At 46.9% G+C, this 16,523-nt stretch overlaps 1 protein-coding gene across 1 annotated transcript in view; it reads right to left on the bottom strand.

The window, feature by feature from the left end:
- Positions 1-16,523, bottom strand: part of LOC134573201 (uncharacterized) — a 159,920-nt gene that overhangs the window by 118,490 nt on the left and 24,907 nt on the right. Inside the window, exon 2 of the mRNA XM_063432782.1 lies at positions 8,445-8,720. Coding sequence (XP_063288852.1) covers positions 8,445-8,720 — 276 coding nt within the window. The remainder of the gene's footprint in view (positions 1-8,444; positions 8,721-16,523) is intronic.

The following is a 16,523-nucleotide window of genomic DNA, read 5'->3' as shown; positions in this document are numbered from 1 at the left end:
GTGCCCCTATTCAGCCTTAGGAGGGTAATGTCCCCTAGTCATGGGACACTGAGTTTGGCTTTAACCTCTATCAGATGTTTGGAGACCTTACAAACTGACAGCCACCGGCTCAAAAACAGGGTTCAGGAGAAAGAACAAGGTAATAAACAATTGTGATTTTCGCATTGAGTGTACGAACTGTAGGAATTATGGTAACGTTTCCAAAACGGCACTTGGTTACCAAAATTGGTCTAAAAAAAAAAAAAATATATATATATATATTGTTGCCCCCAAGAACAATGGGGTACTATAAGAAATGTTAAACGTTCAATGAAAATAACTTTGCAGTCTTTAGACCTGAGGTAAAGGTGAGCGCTGGGAAGGTGTCCCTACTGTGCCTCATTGTCAGCCAGTCCCCTGAGGCTGTCTTGGGTCCAAGGACCGACGGCTTCTGTTCCGCGGTACAAACGTTGCGGTGCGCTCTGGGTCCCAATTGGTAGTAGAGGGTCTTGAGGGTGAGTTGGCGGTCGGTGGGTCCAGTCCCAAGGCCTGTATTATTGTGGGTGCCTCTTCCATGGAGGCAAGTGTGAGTTGGGATCCGTTCTGTGGTATCACCAGGGATCCGTGTGCCCCCCATCGATAGGTGATGTCTGCTGCCCTCAGTCTGTTGATGAGGGAGCTGAAGGTTTTGCGCCACATGAGGGTAGACTTTGTAAGATCCTGGAAAAAGGTTAGGCTAGCGCCCTCAAATATCAGGGGTGTTTTACCTTTTAATGCAGACAGGACCTGAATCTTGTCGTGTACATTTGGGCACCTGAGTATCACATCTCTGGGTGTGTTTGAGCGTACCTTTGAGGACGTAGGCAGGCGGTAGATCTCCTCAGTGACCATCTTCTTGACCGTGGTGTGAGGCAGAATAGTGTCCAGAAGGCGCCTTGTGTAGTGCGGTAGTTCATCTGGCAAGATGGCTGCCGGGATGCCTTTAATTTTTATATTAGTGCGCCGATGGCGTTCCTCCATGGTTGTCTGCTGTGCCATTATGGCTCTTTGTTGCACCTGAAGGTGGTGCATTGATTCTTGCAGCTCAGCTAGGTGAGTTTGCATGTCTGTAATGTGTTTTTCATTAGTGTGTACCCTGTTTATAGTGGCAGTGATGTCCTTTTTGATGGGGGCCAGTTCTGCCGCAAGGATTTTATGGAAGTCCGAAAATAGGATTTTTAAATCATGCCTGGATGTTGGGGTCATGTCTGCTGGAGGGTTTAGTTGGTGTTGTGGCCCTATGTGGGCTTCTGAGGTTGTTTCTGCCTCCGGTTGATCCGTGTGTTGGTAGTGGGGCGTGTCCGCGGGAGTAGTTTTAGCCGGAGCAGGCCTTTGAAGCATGGTCCCTATGTCCCGGTTTTGTTCTATGGCTTGTGGGCGCTGTGAGCGGCGGCCCATGGCTGGTGTGTGTGCCGGATGGTCTGACCTTTGGAGGGAGGCTTCGTCCCGTGCTTGTCGCGCTCCGTAGCCGTCGAGTTGTTTCTCCAGGTCTGGGATTGTGAGCGTAGGGTAGGCCCCAACCTTCCGTCTCCGCTTCTGCTGGGTGGAAGCCGCAAAGAAGGGCATCGATCGGCTCGGGAGTAGGTAGGGAGTCCAGCTGGGGGCTGGAGGAGGTTGGATCGGCTGAGGGTGTTGGGATTTTTAATGGATTGTGCCCGTTTACTGGGGAGCTTGTCGAGATGGCGTCCGTTTAGCTCGCTGGTTAAGCTCCGCCCCCCACGCTGCTGTATTTTAGCTCTGAATGACGTTTGACTTGCGTGACTTATCCGCCACCAACTAGGGTTCAAGCCGCCATGTTTTAGGGCACTTTCTGCCTGTGAAACAAACATCAATTTTTCTGGCCGCTGCTACAGCAGCTGCAACAATACAGCTGCAACAATACCAAATTTTTCAGACATGTGTACATGCCTAATTTTTAGGCCCACTGGTGCAGCACTGTGGCTTCAAAAAACAAACCAAAAAAAAATCCTCCAAGATGGCACCAATATACCAGTGGTCTAAGCATCTTCCCACCTTGGCCTAAAAAGGGGAGGTGATTCCACAATTAAAAATCACTGCCATTTACACGTCCACTGATAGGAGACGCGGAAGGTATTAAACTGATCAGAACAATACTAAACTCACCACTCCTATCTGGTGGCACATTAGCTTGCCCGCGCAGTGCCCCAAATTTCAAGTAAGAGGACCGACCAAGCATCTTCTTCCATCTCCCTGTTACATAAATCAATGCCATATCCATAGAAATTGTACATAATACCCAGGAGAGTTTTACAGGGCCAAATCTTGTCGCCTGTTGAAGAGGTGACCTTGCTCGGGTCCCAGGTGTGTGGTTCCTAAAATGGCTGCCATATACACGTCCACTGATAGGAGACGCGGAAGGTATTAAACTGATATGAACATTTACTAAACTCACCACTCCGAGTGCTGTTATTTATTTAATTTTTTTGTGGTGAGGCTTTACAGGACAGAGTGCTTCTCCACGGGACATGTTAACTCACGGGCAGCTGGCTCATCAAGGAACCAGAGCAGCTTGAATGAGGTGAACTTGCTCGGGTCCCAGGTGTGCGGTTCCTAAAATGGCTGCCATATACACGTCCACTGATAGGAGACGCGGAAGGTATTAAACTGATATGAACATTTACTAAACTCACCACTCCGAGTGCTGTTATTTATTAAATTTTTTTGTGGTGAGGCTTTACAGGACAGAGTGCTTCTCCACGGGACATGTTAACTCACGGGCAGCTGGCTCATCAAGGAACCAGAGCAGCTTGAACGAGGTGACCTTGCTCGGGTCCCAGGTGTGCGGTTCCTAAAATGGCTGCCATATACACGTCCACTGATAGGAGACGCGGAAGGTATTAAACTGATATGAACAATACTCCACTCCTATCAGTAGGTCCGTCCCATTGTGATTTATGCCCCCCACCCACCGCGCAGGGATGGGGGCCGGGGGGGAGGAAAGTAGGCCCCCCCATTGTGATTTATGGCCCCCACCCACCGCGCAGGGGTGGGGGCCGAGGTGGGGAGGACAGTAGGTCCCCCCATTGTGATTTATGGCCCCCACCCACCGCGCAGGGGTTGGGGAGGACAGTAGCTCCACCCAGTGTGTATCATGGGCTTTGAGGACAGGTGTCAATCCATACCTGCCAAGTGACCCTATGTAGGGGGAACAGTCCCTATTCTGCTCTGTGTCAGTGTTTATCATGGTCTCTGTGGACAGGGAACAGTCTCTATTCTGCTCTGTGTCAGTGTGTAACAGGGGTTTTGAGGACAGGTGTCAATCCATATCTGCCTAGTGACCCTATGTAGGAGGAACAGTCCCTATTCTGCTCTGTGTCAGTGTGTATCAGGGATTTGACTATCTTTATTCAGATTCAAAAATTACAATTCCAGGAAAAATGTAACAAACATTTACAAGAACATGTTATGCACATCATAGAAACAACGTGAACCTCTTTAAAGCCACAAACTTAGGACAAAAAATACGTACACAAAATTTGTAAGGGTTTGAAAGAATATTCTGAATCCTTACATGTTTACTTTATCGTTTGTTTGATTTTTGTGAACCATATATAAACTACAAGCAGCGTGAAAACTATAAAAACTCAAGTGGCCATGCTGATCAAATTAAATAGTATGCTTTACACAGCGTATAAGGGTGATGTCACAGCACAACGGGAATCTAACAGGGGAAGAGGTGAAAGTCATCCTCCCCCTCCCACGACCCCGCCATATCTGCCAAGTGACCCTATGTAGGGGTAACAGTCTCTATTCTGCTCTGTGTCAGTGTGTATCATGGTCTCTGAGGACGGGGAACAGTCTCTATTCTGCTCTGTGTCAGTGTGTATCAGGGGCTTTGAGGACAGGTGTCAATGTTAGGTGATTTCTGCCCTTTATGGATTAAAAGCAGACTCTGCATCAACTGTGTAATTTTCCATGGGAGTTTTGCCATGGATCCCCCTCCGGCATGCCACAGTCCAGGTGTTAGTCCCCTTGAAACAACTTTTCCATCACTTTTGTGGCCAGAAAGAGTCCCTGTTGGTTTTAAAATTCGCCTGCCCATTGAAGTCAATGGCGGGTCGCCCGGTTCGCCGGTTCGCGAACATTTGAGGAAGTTCGCGTTCGCCATTCGCGAACCGAAAATTTCGGGTTCGCGACAACACTAGTTACTAGACCTGAGTAAGGGAAAAACTTGTCCAGGTCCAGGTGCCTCACCCCGGCTGTGTGGGGGACTGGTAGACTGTTTTGGTGGGTTGCTGAGTGGGCAGAGACCAGCGGTACTCTGCCCTGGTGCCAGCACTACCACGGGAGTAGTCTGGTTGGAGCCTGGTTGCTGGGGACCGACTGTCTCCCCTTTAGATACACAGCTCCGCTGTTGGAGGGGGAGACCGACTGTCTCCCCTTTGGCTAGCAGCCTTGTTACTGGGGGACAGGACTGACTGTCCTTATACCCTGTGCTGTAGGTGCAGAGACCACGGTCCCATCTGCACAGTTGTGGGGCTTACAGTTTCCCCCTGGTACACTAAGCTGTCGCTGGGGAGAGGGGGTAACAGGCTCCTCTCCCGATAGAACACTCTGCCGCTGGGGAATGGAGACTTGCCTCCCAATTCCCTGCTGTATCTGCCGCTGGGGAATGGAGACTGGGCTCCCAATTCCCTGTACATTAATAATCTGCCGCTGGGGAGAGGGGGTAGCAAGCTCCTCTCCCATACCTATTTCACACTGCCTTCCTAGCATACCACTCTGCTGCTGGAGGGCAGGAACAACTACCTCTACCCCCTGTGACTCAGCCTGCTGCTGGGGAGGAAGGACGGCACCTTCTGCTCCCTGTAACACACACTGCCGCTGGGGAGCAAGGACAGCACCTTCGGCTCCCTGGAACTCATGCTGCCGCTGGGGAGGAAGGACGACACCTTCGGCTCTCTGGGACTCATGCTGCCGCTGGGGAATGGAGACTGGGCTCCCAATTCCCTGTACATTAATAATCTGCCGCTGGGGAGAGGGGGTAGCAAGCTCCTCTCCCATCGCTATTTCACACTGCCTTCCTGGCATACCACTCTGCTGCTGGAGGGCAGGAACAACTACCTCTGCCCCCTGTGACTCAGCCTGCTGCTGTGGAGGAAGGACGGCACCTTCTGCTCCCTGTAACACACACTGCCGCTGGGGAGCAAGGACAGCACCTTCGGCTCCCTGGAACTCACACTGCCACTGGGGAGGAAGGAAGACACCTTCGGCTCTCTGGGACTCACGCTGCCGCTGGGGAATGGAGACTGGGCTCCCAATTCCCTGTACATTAACCCCTTAAGGACCAAACTTCTGGAATAAAAGGGAATCATGACATGTCACACATGTCATGGGTCCTTAAGGGGTTAATAATCTGCCGTTGGGGAGAGGGGGTAGCAAGCTCCTCTCCCATACCTATTTCACACTGCCTTCCTGGCATACCACTTTGCTGCTGGAGGGCAGGAACAACTACCTCTGCCCCCTGTGACTCAGCCTGCCGCTGGGGAGGAAGGACGGCACCTTCTGCTCCCTGTAACACACACTGCCGCTGGGGAGCAAGGACGGCACCTTTGGCTCCCTGGAACTCACGCTGCTGCTGGGGAGGAAGGACGACACCTTCGGCTCTCTGGGACTCACGCTGCCACTGGGGAATGGAGACTGGGCTCCCAATTCCCTGTACATTAATAATCTGCCATTGGGGAGAGGGGGTAGCAAGCTCATCTCCCATACCTATTTCAGACTGCCTTCCTGGCATACCACTCTGCTGCAAGAGGGCAGGAGCAAGTACCTCTGCCCCCTGTGACTCAGCCTGCCGATGGGGAGCAAGGACGGCACCTTCGGCTCCCTGGAACTCACGCTGCCGCTGGGGAGGAAGGTGACACCTTCAGCTCCCTGGGACTCACGCTGCCGCTGGGGAGGAAGGACGGCACCTTCGGCTCCCTGGAACTCACTGGAACTGCTGGCTGCCGCTGCGAAGAGAGACCGATGCTCTCCTCTTCCCGTAACTGTATCTGCCGCTAGAGTTCCTCCCAACATGCCAGCCGGCCTTCTCTCTCTGCCCAGTATTGCAGGGTCTCGAACACTAGGTTCCTCACGAACTGCACATATTTCTCAGCTGGATTGGGTCCAAAGTACTTCAGCCGCAGTTTCATCATAGCGTCAAACTCTTCCATAGTGTGGCAGTACGCCATGCTTGCTGTAGTCAGGGGCGCTGTACGGATACTAGCGTTGCCCTCAATTTCTAACTCCAAACGTTACCAGTGTCTCCGAGCTGCGTCTCCTCGCACTAGGACGCCATCCCACCGCTGCCACCAATGTAACGGATCACCTGGCACCCCGAGTACCTCCGTTGAAGGATGCTCCTAGTGCTTCCTGAGGACTCCAAGCACTGCAGCAGACACCACAACCACCGAATCGGAGAAGCATATGAATGCTCTCAAGCATTTGGATGCTGCAAACAGCCGAATAGGAAAACCCATGCGAATAGGTTTACACTCCTAGCAGTCAAACTGGAACAGCATACAATAAATCCTCCTCCAATAATGAGACGACTCTTCACTTTGAGGGTTAAGCAGGAACTCTAGGTTTATTCACACAACCTCCTTTTAAGACATTCTCGCATGCAAGGGAGGGATCCACAACAATTAGTACATTCCCCAATCACACAATGGTTACATCCCACAGATTCTCTCCCCTTAGCCTGAGAGGTAATCCAATTATACATACAGTTTAAAACATACTTTTTAACCAACATTCATAACTCTAAAACCATACTCTAAAACCATACATCCAATATTAAATATGTAATAGTTACATATTATTAATCAGCACATTCCACATACAAACATATCAAAAAATCATTCAAATCCATTCAGCCGTTCGGGAGATAGGTATAAGTCCTTTATAACCGACCGGAGGCACATTTTCATGCCCAAAACAGTTCCATGGATTTGGGCTGTGCGGTCGGTCTATTTTACACCGGGAAAATAACTAAGTCCCATTCGAACGAGCGTTCGAATCTTCGAACGGGACTTAGTCTCCAGCCGCAGTGTCGAAGAAGGTACAGGTCAGCGGTGTTCGTGCAACTGGGTAGCCGCAAACAGTTCCATGGATTTGGCTGCACACACCGCTGACCGCGTTCGAATAAGTTAAAATGGCCGTGAACACGTGTCGAAGTCCCGAAATGGCGGCCACTTCAACGACTTCGACGACTTCGGCCACTTTGACAACTTCGCCCACTTCGACGACTTCGACAGCTTTGACGACTTTGACTGTGTCCGAAGTGCCATATAACAAGTACTGATCCTTCCCCAAAGTATAAAGGGCCAGGAACAGCATTATAACAATCCATTAGGCCCAAATACTATACTTGAAGGGCCAAATAACTCAGGGGCCATAGTCAGCAGGTAAGAGGCTGGCAAACAGGCTTCTCCAATGCCCAGTAGCGAGGTTGGTTACGCCACAGCAGACTCACCTACAGACACAAAATTCACCACACACAATACTCAATAAAAACACACAGGCACAGCCTCCTCCTCCCCACTTATAGCTCTTAACCTTTCACACACAACACTCACTCTCTACACACACACTCACACAACACTCAAAGAACAGAGCCCTGGGCCAATCAGACATCCTGCCTAGGGCTCTGGGTAATCTTAATCTGGCTTGTGCCATGATGATCATTTTACAGTCTAAATGCATTTTAGAATATTAGCACCACACCTGCAATATGAACCCCAACCTTGCAGCATTTACCCCACACTGCACTTTAATTAGATGCATTAACAGATTAACAGAAACAGACTCACATACACACACAGATACATACAATGCCGTGTGCTTTGGCCAGAGTCATCACAGAAGCTTCCGCACTTGACATACATAATGCCAGAACTTTAGTAATAAGGCTGGCTGGAGCACACATGGCAGGCAAACAGTGCTGCCAAGCCTGTCTCCTCATATACATTAAGTTATGCCTGATTATGACCTTCATGTGGACCATGCAACCTGCAATATGGGCACTGAGGTATGGCAAAGCTCTCTCTTCAAAAACAGATGATAACCCTGACGTATTTAGTGTAAAAATAATGCTACTGATCAAATATGAGTAGCTACGAGTCTGGAATTGGCCCATGAGTTATTATTTTGAGATGCCTTGTTTAAATCATGTAATCTAATCTGACACCTCTGTGAAAAAATACATAACTACTTTTAAAATTGTGATTTATTTCTTCTGGTTATTTGGAAGGAAACTGATATTTTTTTGGATAGCTGCATTTCTTTGCCACCAAAATGTAAAACGAATACCTGCATCTGAGCATGATGTTTGCATATAGTAAATACAGTTGCCTGGCTAAAGATAACAGATATCTGTACTATACAGGAAATGCAAGATACTATTACTGTATAAATTTACTTACTGTGCGACACGCAATTTATAAGGTGCCTCTCCCCACTTGGAGCAATCCAAACCACCTTGCAATTCTTTGGACGTTGCTCACCACTAAGGATGAGAGAATTGTGCACAAAGTAACCATGGATTTTGTGTTTATTATATATTTTTCCATTTTTTGCTTGAACAGATGATCCAGGGGGGTAGTCACACTCGACAAAGAATTTATAATGGTTCGTGGTCATAGATATTCTTGTAGCCGTTGAGTTAATTGGATTCTCTGTGCATTTCTCCACATGATCAGCTAAAAAATTAATAATATTCAATAAGAATTCAAAATAAGGGTGAAAGTCTGAAACTATATTTTGAAAGGTAACAGGGACACAGTACTACTCATTGAGCTATCACATTGGAAATACTTGATAGAGAAGAAGCTTAGAATTTAACAGAGCCATACAAACACTGTAACCACTATACCGTGAGTGCTTAGGAGCTTCATTTAGCTTTCTTGAGCTACGCCTGGTGTGAGCTCAGCTCAGACTGAGAGCTTCCACCACTCCTGTAGGCTATGGTGAAGGTAGGAAGTGGTGTCTTGGTGCCCGCCAGACCCCAGGTAAGATGCAAACCATTCAAACATGGGTTTATTACTTATATTTGGGTGTGGGCCCAAAGGCACTCCTGGCATCCTAACAACTACAGATATATTTATGGTGCTTGCAGTGCTCCTCAGTGGGCTCCACTGACTCTTAGGATAACTGATACCGGAGAAACTGACGGAAGCGAAGCACAGAGAGATGGACACAGGTTTCTTCAGGAAGGAAGAGATTCTTTATTGGATCACCGATCGGGACTCAGAGGGACTAACGTCACCAAAATACAACAAGTTCTGAGCCCCGGACAATAGTGCAGGCTCCTTATATAGGCACATAACTCCTCCCATATTAAGCTCCACCCGCACATTCTCTTGACCAATCAATACAAATAAGAATTAACTTCCTGCTTGACCGCATGGCCTGTCCAGCACAATGGAGGAGGGGAATACTACATCCTGTATTCTTGCACATGCTCCGTACACTACTGATCGTATCTTGCCTCGTGCAACCAACTGATCGATACGTCAGCATATGCACGTACACATGCCACGTGGTAATCTCGGCCTACTAAATTTATTTTTACCGAGATTCCACCACATTCCCCCCTTTGATGCCTCTTGATATTTCACAATTACTTGAGGCATCACTTAACCTTGGTTTGCATACACCGCAAGTTACCTTGAACCAGACCAGACTTATCTTATGATGTGAATCTTCAACACTCATCTTCCTGTATTGGTTCTCCCTGATCTAGAGCCTCATATTTATAAATTGCCATTATCTGTGCAGCAGCCTTCCTCTCTGCTATATTTTCTATCAGGCTTTGCACAGACCTAACTACTAAGGGTATAAGACACGGCAGGAGTAGACACAACATTAAAATCAGTAGGACTCCACCTACCACTGCCTTAAGCCCTCCAAACCACTCATACCAGCTACCAAACCAACTACTTGGATTATACCCTTTCCATACCTGAGTAGGCACATGCGCTAGTTTAACCATATGGCTAGTAAGCTCAGCTATTGCTTGCCCTTCGTCATCTATTTGAAGACAGCAATTGCTCAGGTTAAACTTCCCACATACACCTCCCTCTACTGCCAAAAGGTAATCCAAGGCTAATCTATTTTGGTAGACTGCTGTCCTCATCCTGGTATTATGCTTCGCTAGAAGATTGAGCGCTTGTGATGTCTCGTTAGTAATAATCTCAACCACCGCCTGTAATCTTATAATACGGTTGAGCATATAAATAGGGGTTCTATAACCAAAGGTACCATCTTCTGCCCACGTGGCTGGCCCATAATAATCTATAATACGCTGGGGAGGCCATTCATTATCTTCCCAGGCGCCTATCTCTATGGGTCCCCTTTTCTTCCTATGATTCACATCATACACTTTAACACCTAAAGTCTCACCTGTTTCAATAGGTAACAAGAAGAAGGATGGTTTGAGCATACCCAACACACATGCCCCTTCCCAGTCCTGTGGCAACTCCGAATAGGCTTTCTTACCACAGATCCAGTACAAATTTGCTGGGGCTCTCCAGGTAGATGTGATGGATAGATCAAACCACACATCCTTTAAATTGGCGTATCTAGCAAACGGGTTAGATGGTTCTGAGACATTTGAAGCCGACCACCAAGTTGTATTCTTTGTATCATCATCATAAGCTTTTTGCCCTAGACAAGTTAATTCTCCTACAGAAGTATTATACATTATTCCTTTCCTTGCTATGCAAACATAACCTATGATGGAGGTCTTTAATCTCCACTCAGATTTACCTCTAACACTCATATGATAATCGGCTTGTGTAGATATTAATTGGTCAACTGCCTCAGAACCGGACATTACCTCCTTTGCTTCCCAAGGCCATTGGTCTCCCATGTTAGTACCTCCACACACATAGCAGTTGGTAACATTAAGACTACCGGCAATACTTTCGGCTAAATCAATGAACAGGTTTTTAGCATTATGGGGGATCTTATTATCTATACTCATCTCTTCATAAAAGGAATGGTATACTTGATGAGTTTGGGAGGATACCGTATCAGTCTCTATCCCTATAAACAATACTGTCCCAGGATCTAAACCCGTCCCATATATTTGAAACCCAAATAAATTACCATATTTGTCTAAGAACTTGTCGGGGTTATTTATAAGTATATGGACTGGATTGCATTCCATAGACTTACAATATGGGCTGGTAGGCAACTTAGTCACTATCATGTCCTTGTCTACTGTCTGTCCCCAAGTTGCCCACCCCACACAAGACCAATATGGGCAAAAGTTATCATCTCTATTTGGGCATCTAGGACTCACATATTTATTTTTACTACTGGGACAAATATATTTATCGTTAGACCCATACGTCCTCTCCCATCTAAGATCCCCACATACATTCCACGGCTTTCTACCACTTGATATCGCTTTACACGCATCAAATAGCAGAACACCCGAAGAATGTACGGATTCTAACACCGTCTTATTAATTAGGGTCCCCTGAGGATCTCCATTCCTGAGAGTCAACCAAATTGTACGGGGTTGATACTCTGGACTGAAGCACTTAGGTTCTCCTACTCCTAAATGGCACACACTATATTCTATATTAAGGTATCTACATCTTGATACATCTCCTTTACACTCGTACTGTGAATGCCAAATTAGGGTTTGGGAAATATGGTTACCTGTTCTTGTAGTCTTAATGCATACCTCACAGCTAGGAGTGTCGGTACTTCTACCTTCCTGAATATAAAAATACACATAAATAAACATTATCAAGAACACATCTTTCGCCGTCATCCTCAGTCTTCGTCCGTGCGAAGGCACCTCAGCTTCCAGGATGTAATGGCTGCAGGGAATGGAGTTCTGCTCGTCTTCACAGGAGTCCCTTCGAGACTTTCCCTGGCTTATACACTATACGTCGGTGGGCGGACAGGCTTTATTATGGCCCTCTCACTCACGCACCAAATCCCTGAAACAATAAAATTTTGTAATCCACACAAGTTCCTCGTTACTCCGACTGAGTTGTGCATTTCAACCGGATCTTGCAGGGATTCTCTGGGTCTGCTGTAACTTGCCAAGAATCGACTGCTGCTGGTTTAACCCTGGAGTGATGTATCCACGGAGTCACTTCGGCTACTTTTATCGCTGTAGGGGTAGACAAAAGAACAACATAAGGACCTCTCCACTTGGGCCCTAACGGTACACTATTCCACTCTTTAATCCACACTTGGTCTCCTGGATGGTAACTATGAACAGGGGGATAAATATTCACAGGTAATCTATCTTGTACCCATTTCTGTACCTCCTCCATAGTCTTACCCAACTCTACAACCTGCTGCCGGGTAATTCCTTCTCCCAACTGACTCAAGTCCCCCCTTAAGTTACCAAGTACGGGAGGTGGTCGCCCATACATGATTTCAAAAGGAGAGAGGCCCATCCTTCTGGTAGGGGTACTGCGGATTCGCAATAGAGCTATGGGTAAGAGAACGTTCCACTTAAGTTGGGTTTCCTGACACATTTTAGCCAACTGATTCTTAATAGTTCTATTCATTCTCTCTACTTTACCAGAACTCTGGGGTCTATATGCCGTATGAAGCCTCCACTTTATACCAAGCATATGAGTCAGTTGTTGTAGGCACTGATGAACAAAAGCTGGACCATTGTCCGATCCTATAGAGCAGGGTAGTCCATATCGGGGTATTATTTCTCGTAGCAGGAATCTCACAACTTCTCCTGCTTTCTCTGTACGAGTAGGACATGCTTCTACCCAGCCTGAATAGGTGCACACAATTACCAACAGGTAACGATGTCCACACGATTTAGGCATCACTGTATAGTCAATTTGTAAATCGGACATGGGGAGTCCCCCCATAAACTGGACTCCTGGTGGCTTTACTGGTCCTTGTCTTGCATTATTTTTAGCACACGTTACACATCTTTGTACAATGGCCTGAGTCAAGTTGGATAATCTTGGTATGTAGAAATGTTTTCTGAGAGATTCTTCTGTGCTGTCTCTCCCAGAATGTGTCCCGTTGTGATAGTTTTGGACAATTTCTACCGCTAGTGATGCTGGAATGACTATTCTTCCATCTTCTAACTGATACCATTTGTTCTCCAAATACTTTCCAGGTTCAGTCTTTAACCACTCCTCTTCTTGAGCTGTATAAACTGGAGTCCATTGAGACAGTGGAGTTGGTATAAGAGCAGCTATATGCCCCACATATTCCTGTCTTCCTGATTCAGCAGCACGCTTAGCTGCACTATCTGCCATCCGATTTCCCTTAGTTACATCACCATCTCCTCTCAGATGCGCTCGACAATGTATGATACCGACTTCTTTCGGCTCCCACACTGCTTCCAATAGTTGTAGGATTTCAGCTGCGTACTTGATTTCTTTGCCTTCTGAATTCAATAGTCCTCTTTCTTTATACAAAGCTCCGTGGGCATGAGTGGTTAAAAACGCATACTTGGAGTCCGTGTAGATGTTCACTCTTAAACCTTCAGCCAATTGTAATGCTCGTGTTAGTGCTATCAATTCTGCCTTTTGTGCTGATGTTCCTTTCGCCAGTGGCCGAGCTTCTATCACCTTGTCTATTGTTGTTACTGCATATCCTGCGTAGCGGATCCCTTCTTTCACATAACTACTGCCGTCGGTATAATATTGAACATCGGGGTTCTGGATGGGAAAATCACGAAGATCTGGTCTACTTGAGAATACTTCATCCATTACTTCCAAACAATCATGTTGACTTTCAGTAGGTTGTGGCAAAAGGGTAGCTGGATTTAAAGTGTTTACAGTCTCTAAATGCACTCTTGGGTTTTCACACAACATTGCTTGATACTTGGTCATACGGCTGTTACTAAACCAATGATTTCCTTTGTAATCCAACAACGTCTGTACTGCATGTGGGACTCGTACATAAAGTTCTTGACCCAGAGTGAGTTTATCGGCTTCAGCTACTAGCAGGGCGGCTGCAGCTACGGCTCTTAGACAAGGTGGAAGTCCGCTGGCCACTGCATCCAATTGCTTAGACATATAGGCAACAGGTCTTTGCCATGATCCCAAGTACTGTGTCAATACTCCCACAGCCATTCTTCTTTGCTCATGTACATACAGGTAGAATGGTCATGTGTGATCAGGTAGACCTAATGCTGGGGCACTCATCAAAGCCTTCTTCACATCTTCAAATGCCGTTTGCTGTTCTTGAGTCCATAAGAAGGGGTCGTGCTCTGTACCTTTGATAGCTGCGTACAGAGGTTTTGCCAGTATCGCATAGCTGGGAATCCATATCCTACAGAAGCCTGCTGCCCCCAAGAATTCTCGCACTTGTCTTCTATTCTTGGGTATCGGTATTTGGCACACAGCTTCTTTTCTCTCTGGCCCCATAATTCTTTGACCTTCAGAGATATGGAATCCCAGATATTTGACAGTTGGCAAACACAACTGAGCCTTCTTTCTAGACACCTTGTATCCTGCCTTCCAGAGAATGTGTAGTAGATCGTGCGTTGCTTGCTGACAGATTTCTTTTGTAACTGCTGCTATCAACAAGTCATCTACATACTGTAACAATACACACTCTCCTGGGATGGACTCGAAATCTAGTAGATCTTGACTTAGAGCTGAACCAAATAGGGTAGGTGAATTTTTAAACCCTTGGGGCAGTCTTGTCCAGGTCATTTGGCGTTTTGAGCCCGTTACAGCGTTCTCCCATTGGAAAGCGAAAATACATTGACTTTCTACGGCAATTCGGAGGCAAAAGAAGGCATCTTTGAGGTCTAAGACTGTAAAGTAAGTAGCCCCGCCCGGAATTAAAGCTAGCAGGCTATATGGATTGGGTACAACTGGATGTATACTAACAACCGCATCATTGACTGCTCTCAAGTCCTGCACAGGTCGATACTCATCTGTACCGGGCTTTTGAACAGGCAGCAATGGGGTGTTCCAGGGGGAAGTACAGAATTTTAGGATACCATACCGTATGAACTTATCCAGATAAGATTGGATATTCTTCTTAGCCTTCTGCGGGATGTGATATTGTCTTAGGCTTACTGGATAAACCCCAAGTTTTAGTTCAATTTTAATAGGTGGAATATTGCGGGCCAGTCCTGGTGGGTTGTTCTCTGCCCAAACTCCTGGTATGTTGAATAAGGACTCATCACTCCTAGGGTTTTGGCTAGTCAACGCTGTATAAAGTCGCCACTCTTCTTCCTTTGGTACGGATAATGTCATAATACCTGAAGGTCCATTAAACTTTAAGGATGTTGTTCCATTTGGTAGGAACGTAATCTGCGCTTGTAACTTAGATAGCATATCACGTCCCAGCAATTGGACTGGACATTCAGGCATATAAAGGAATTGATGTTTTACTACGTGGCCTCCCAATGTACAGAGTCGACTTTTAAGAACCGTTTTTTCAGCACTTCTTCCAGTTGCTCCTATTACAGTAATAGTCCTTCCAGATGGAGGAGCAACTAGATTAGTCACCACTGAATGTTCAGCACCAGTGTCGATCATGAACGCACTCCTTTTTCCCCCTATTGATACATCGACCATAGGCTCCGCTCGACCAAGGGGGATGGAGCCCGGTCGGTATCAATAGTCCTCCATGACCGTGTCAGCCAATCCTACAAAGTCCCTGCCTTCTCTATCGCGGGGCCTTTGCGCTGCTGGGAAATACCTATCTTCCCTAACACTTCCTCTGTTCCCATTGCTCCCTCTATTACCATTGCTCCCTCCGGGGCCTCCTCTACCTCTCGCTCTGCCTCTAAAGTTTCCATAACCTGTCCTAGGTCTGTCTCTCTCACACTGTTCTCTTCGAGGACACTCATTTCTCCAATGCCCTTCTTCCCTACAGTATGCGCACTGATTTCTACTTAGAGGTTCCTCATTCCACTTACTATCGCCTCTATCTGGGCCCCGTCTATCTACGCCTGCGATCGCTACCGCTAACATATCTGCCTTTCTATGCATCTTGCGCTCTTCCTCTTTCTTACTTTCTGTTTCCCTATTCATGTATACCTTATTCGCTACCTCCATTAGTTGGGTGATAGACATACCTGCAAACCCTTCTAACTTCTGTAGCTTGCGCTTAATATCTCCGTAAGCTTGGCTGACAAAGGCGGAGTTCACCATTCGGGAATTATCTGCGTCTTCCGGATTAAAGGGGGTATACAAGCGGTATGCCTCCAATAATCGGTCATAAAAGACACTGGGCGCTTCATCACTTTTCTGAATCACCTCAACTGTCTTCGACATATTAATGGCTTTCTTTCCTCCGGCTTTCATGCCAGCAATTATAGCGTCTCTATAGGCTCTGAGTTGAACCATATCAGCACCATTTACATTCCAATCGGGATCGGTGTTGGGATAATGTGTTGCGGCCCATGCTGATGGATTGGCTTGATTCAAAGTACGGGCTTTATCCTCTAGCGCTTTAATGGCCGCTTGATTAATTCTTGTCCTTTCCTCATTGTTAAACAAAGTCATTAATAACTGCTGGCAATCAGCCCATGT

Source organism: Pelobates fuscus, chromosome 9 (assembly GCF_036172605.1).
Source record: "Pelobates fuscus isolate aPelFus1 chromosome 9, aPelFus1.pri, whole genome shotgun sequence".
In the NCBI taxonomy this organism is placed as follows: domain Eukaryota; kingdom Metazoa; phylum Chordata; class Amphibia; order Anura; family Pelobatidae; genus Pelobates; species Pelobates fuscus.
This window is presented reverse-complemented; position numbering and strand designations above follow the sequence as displayed.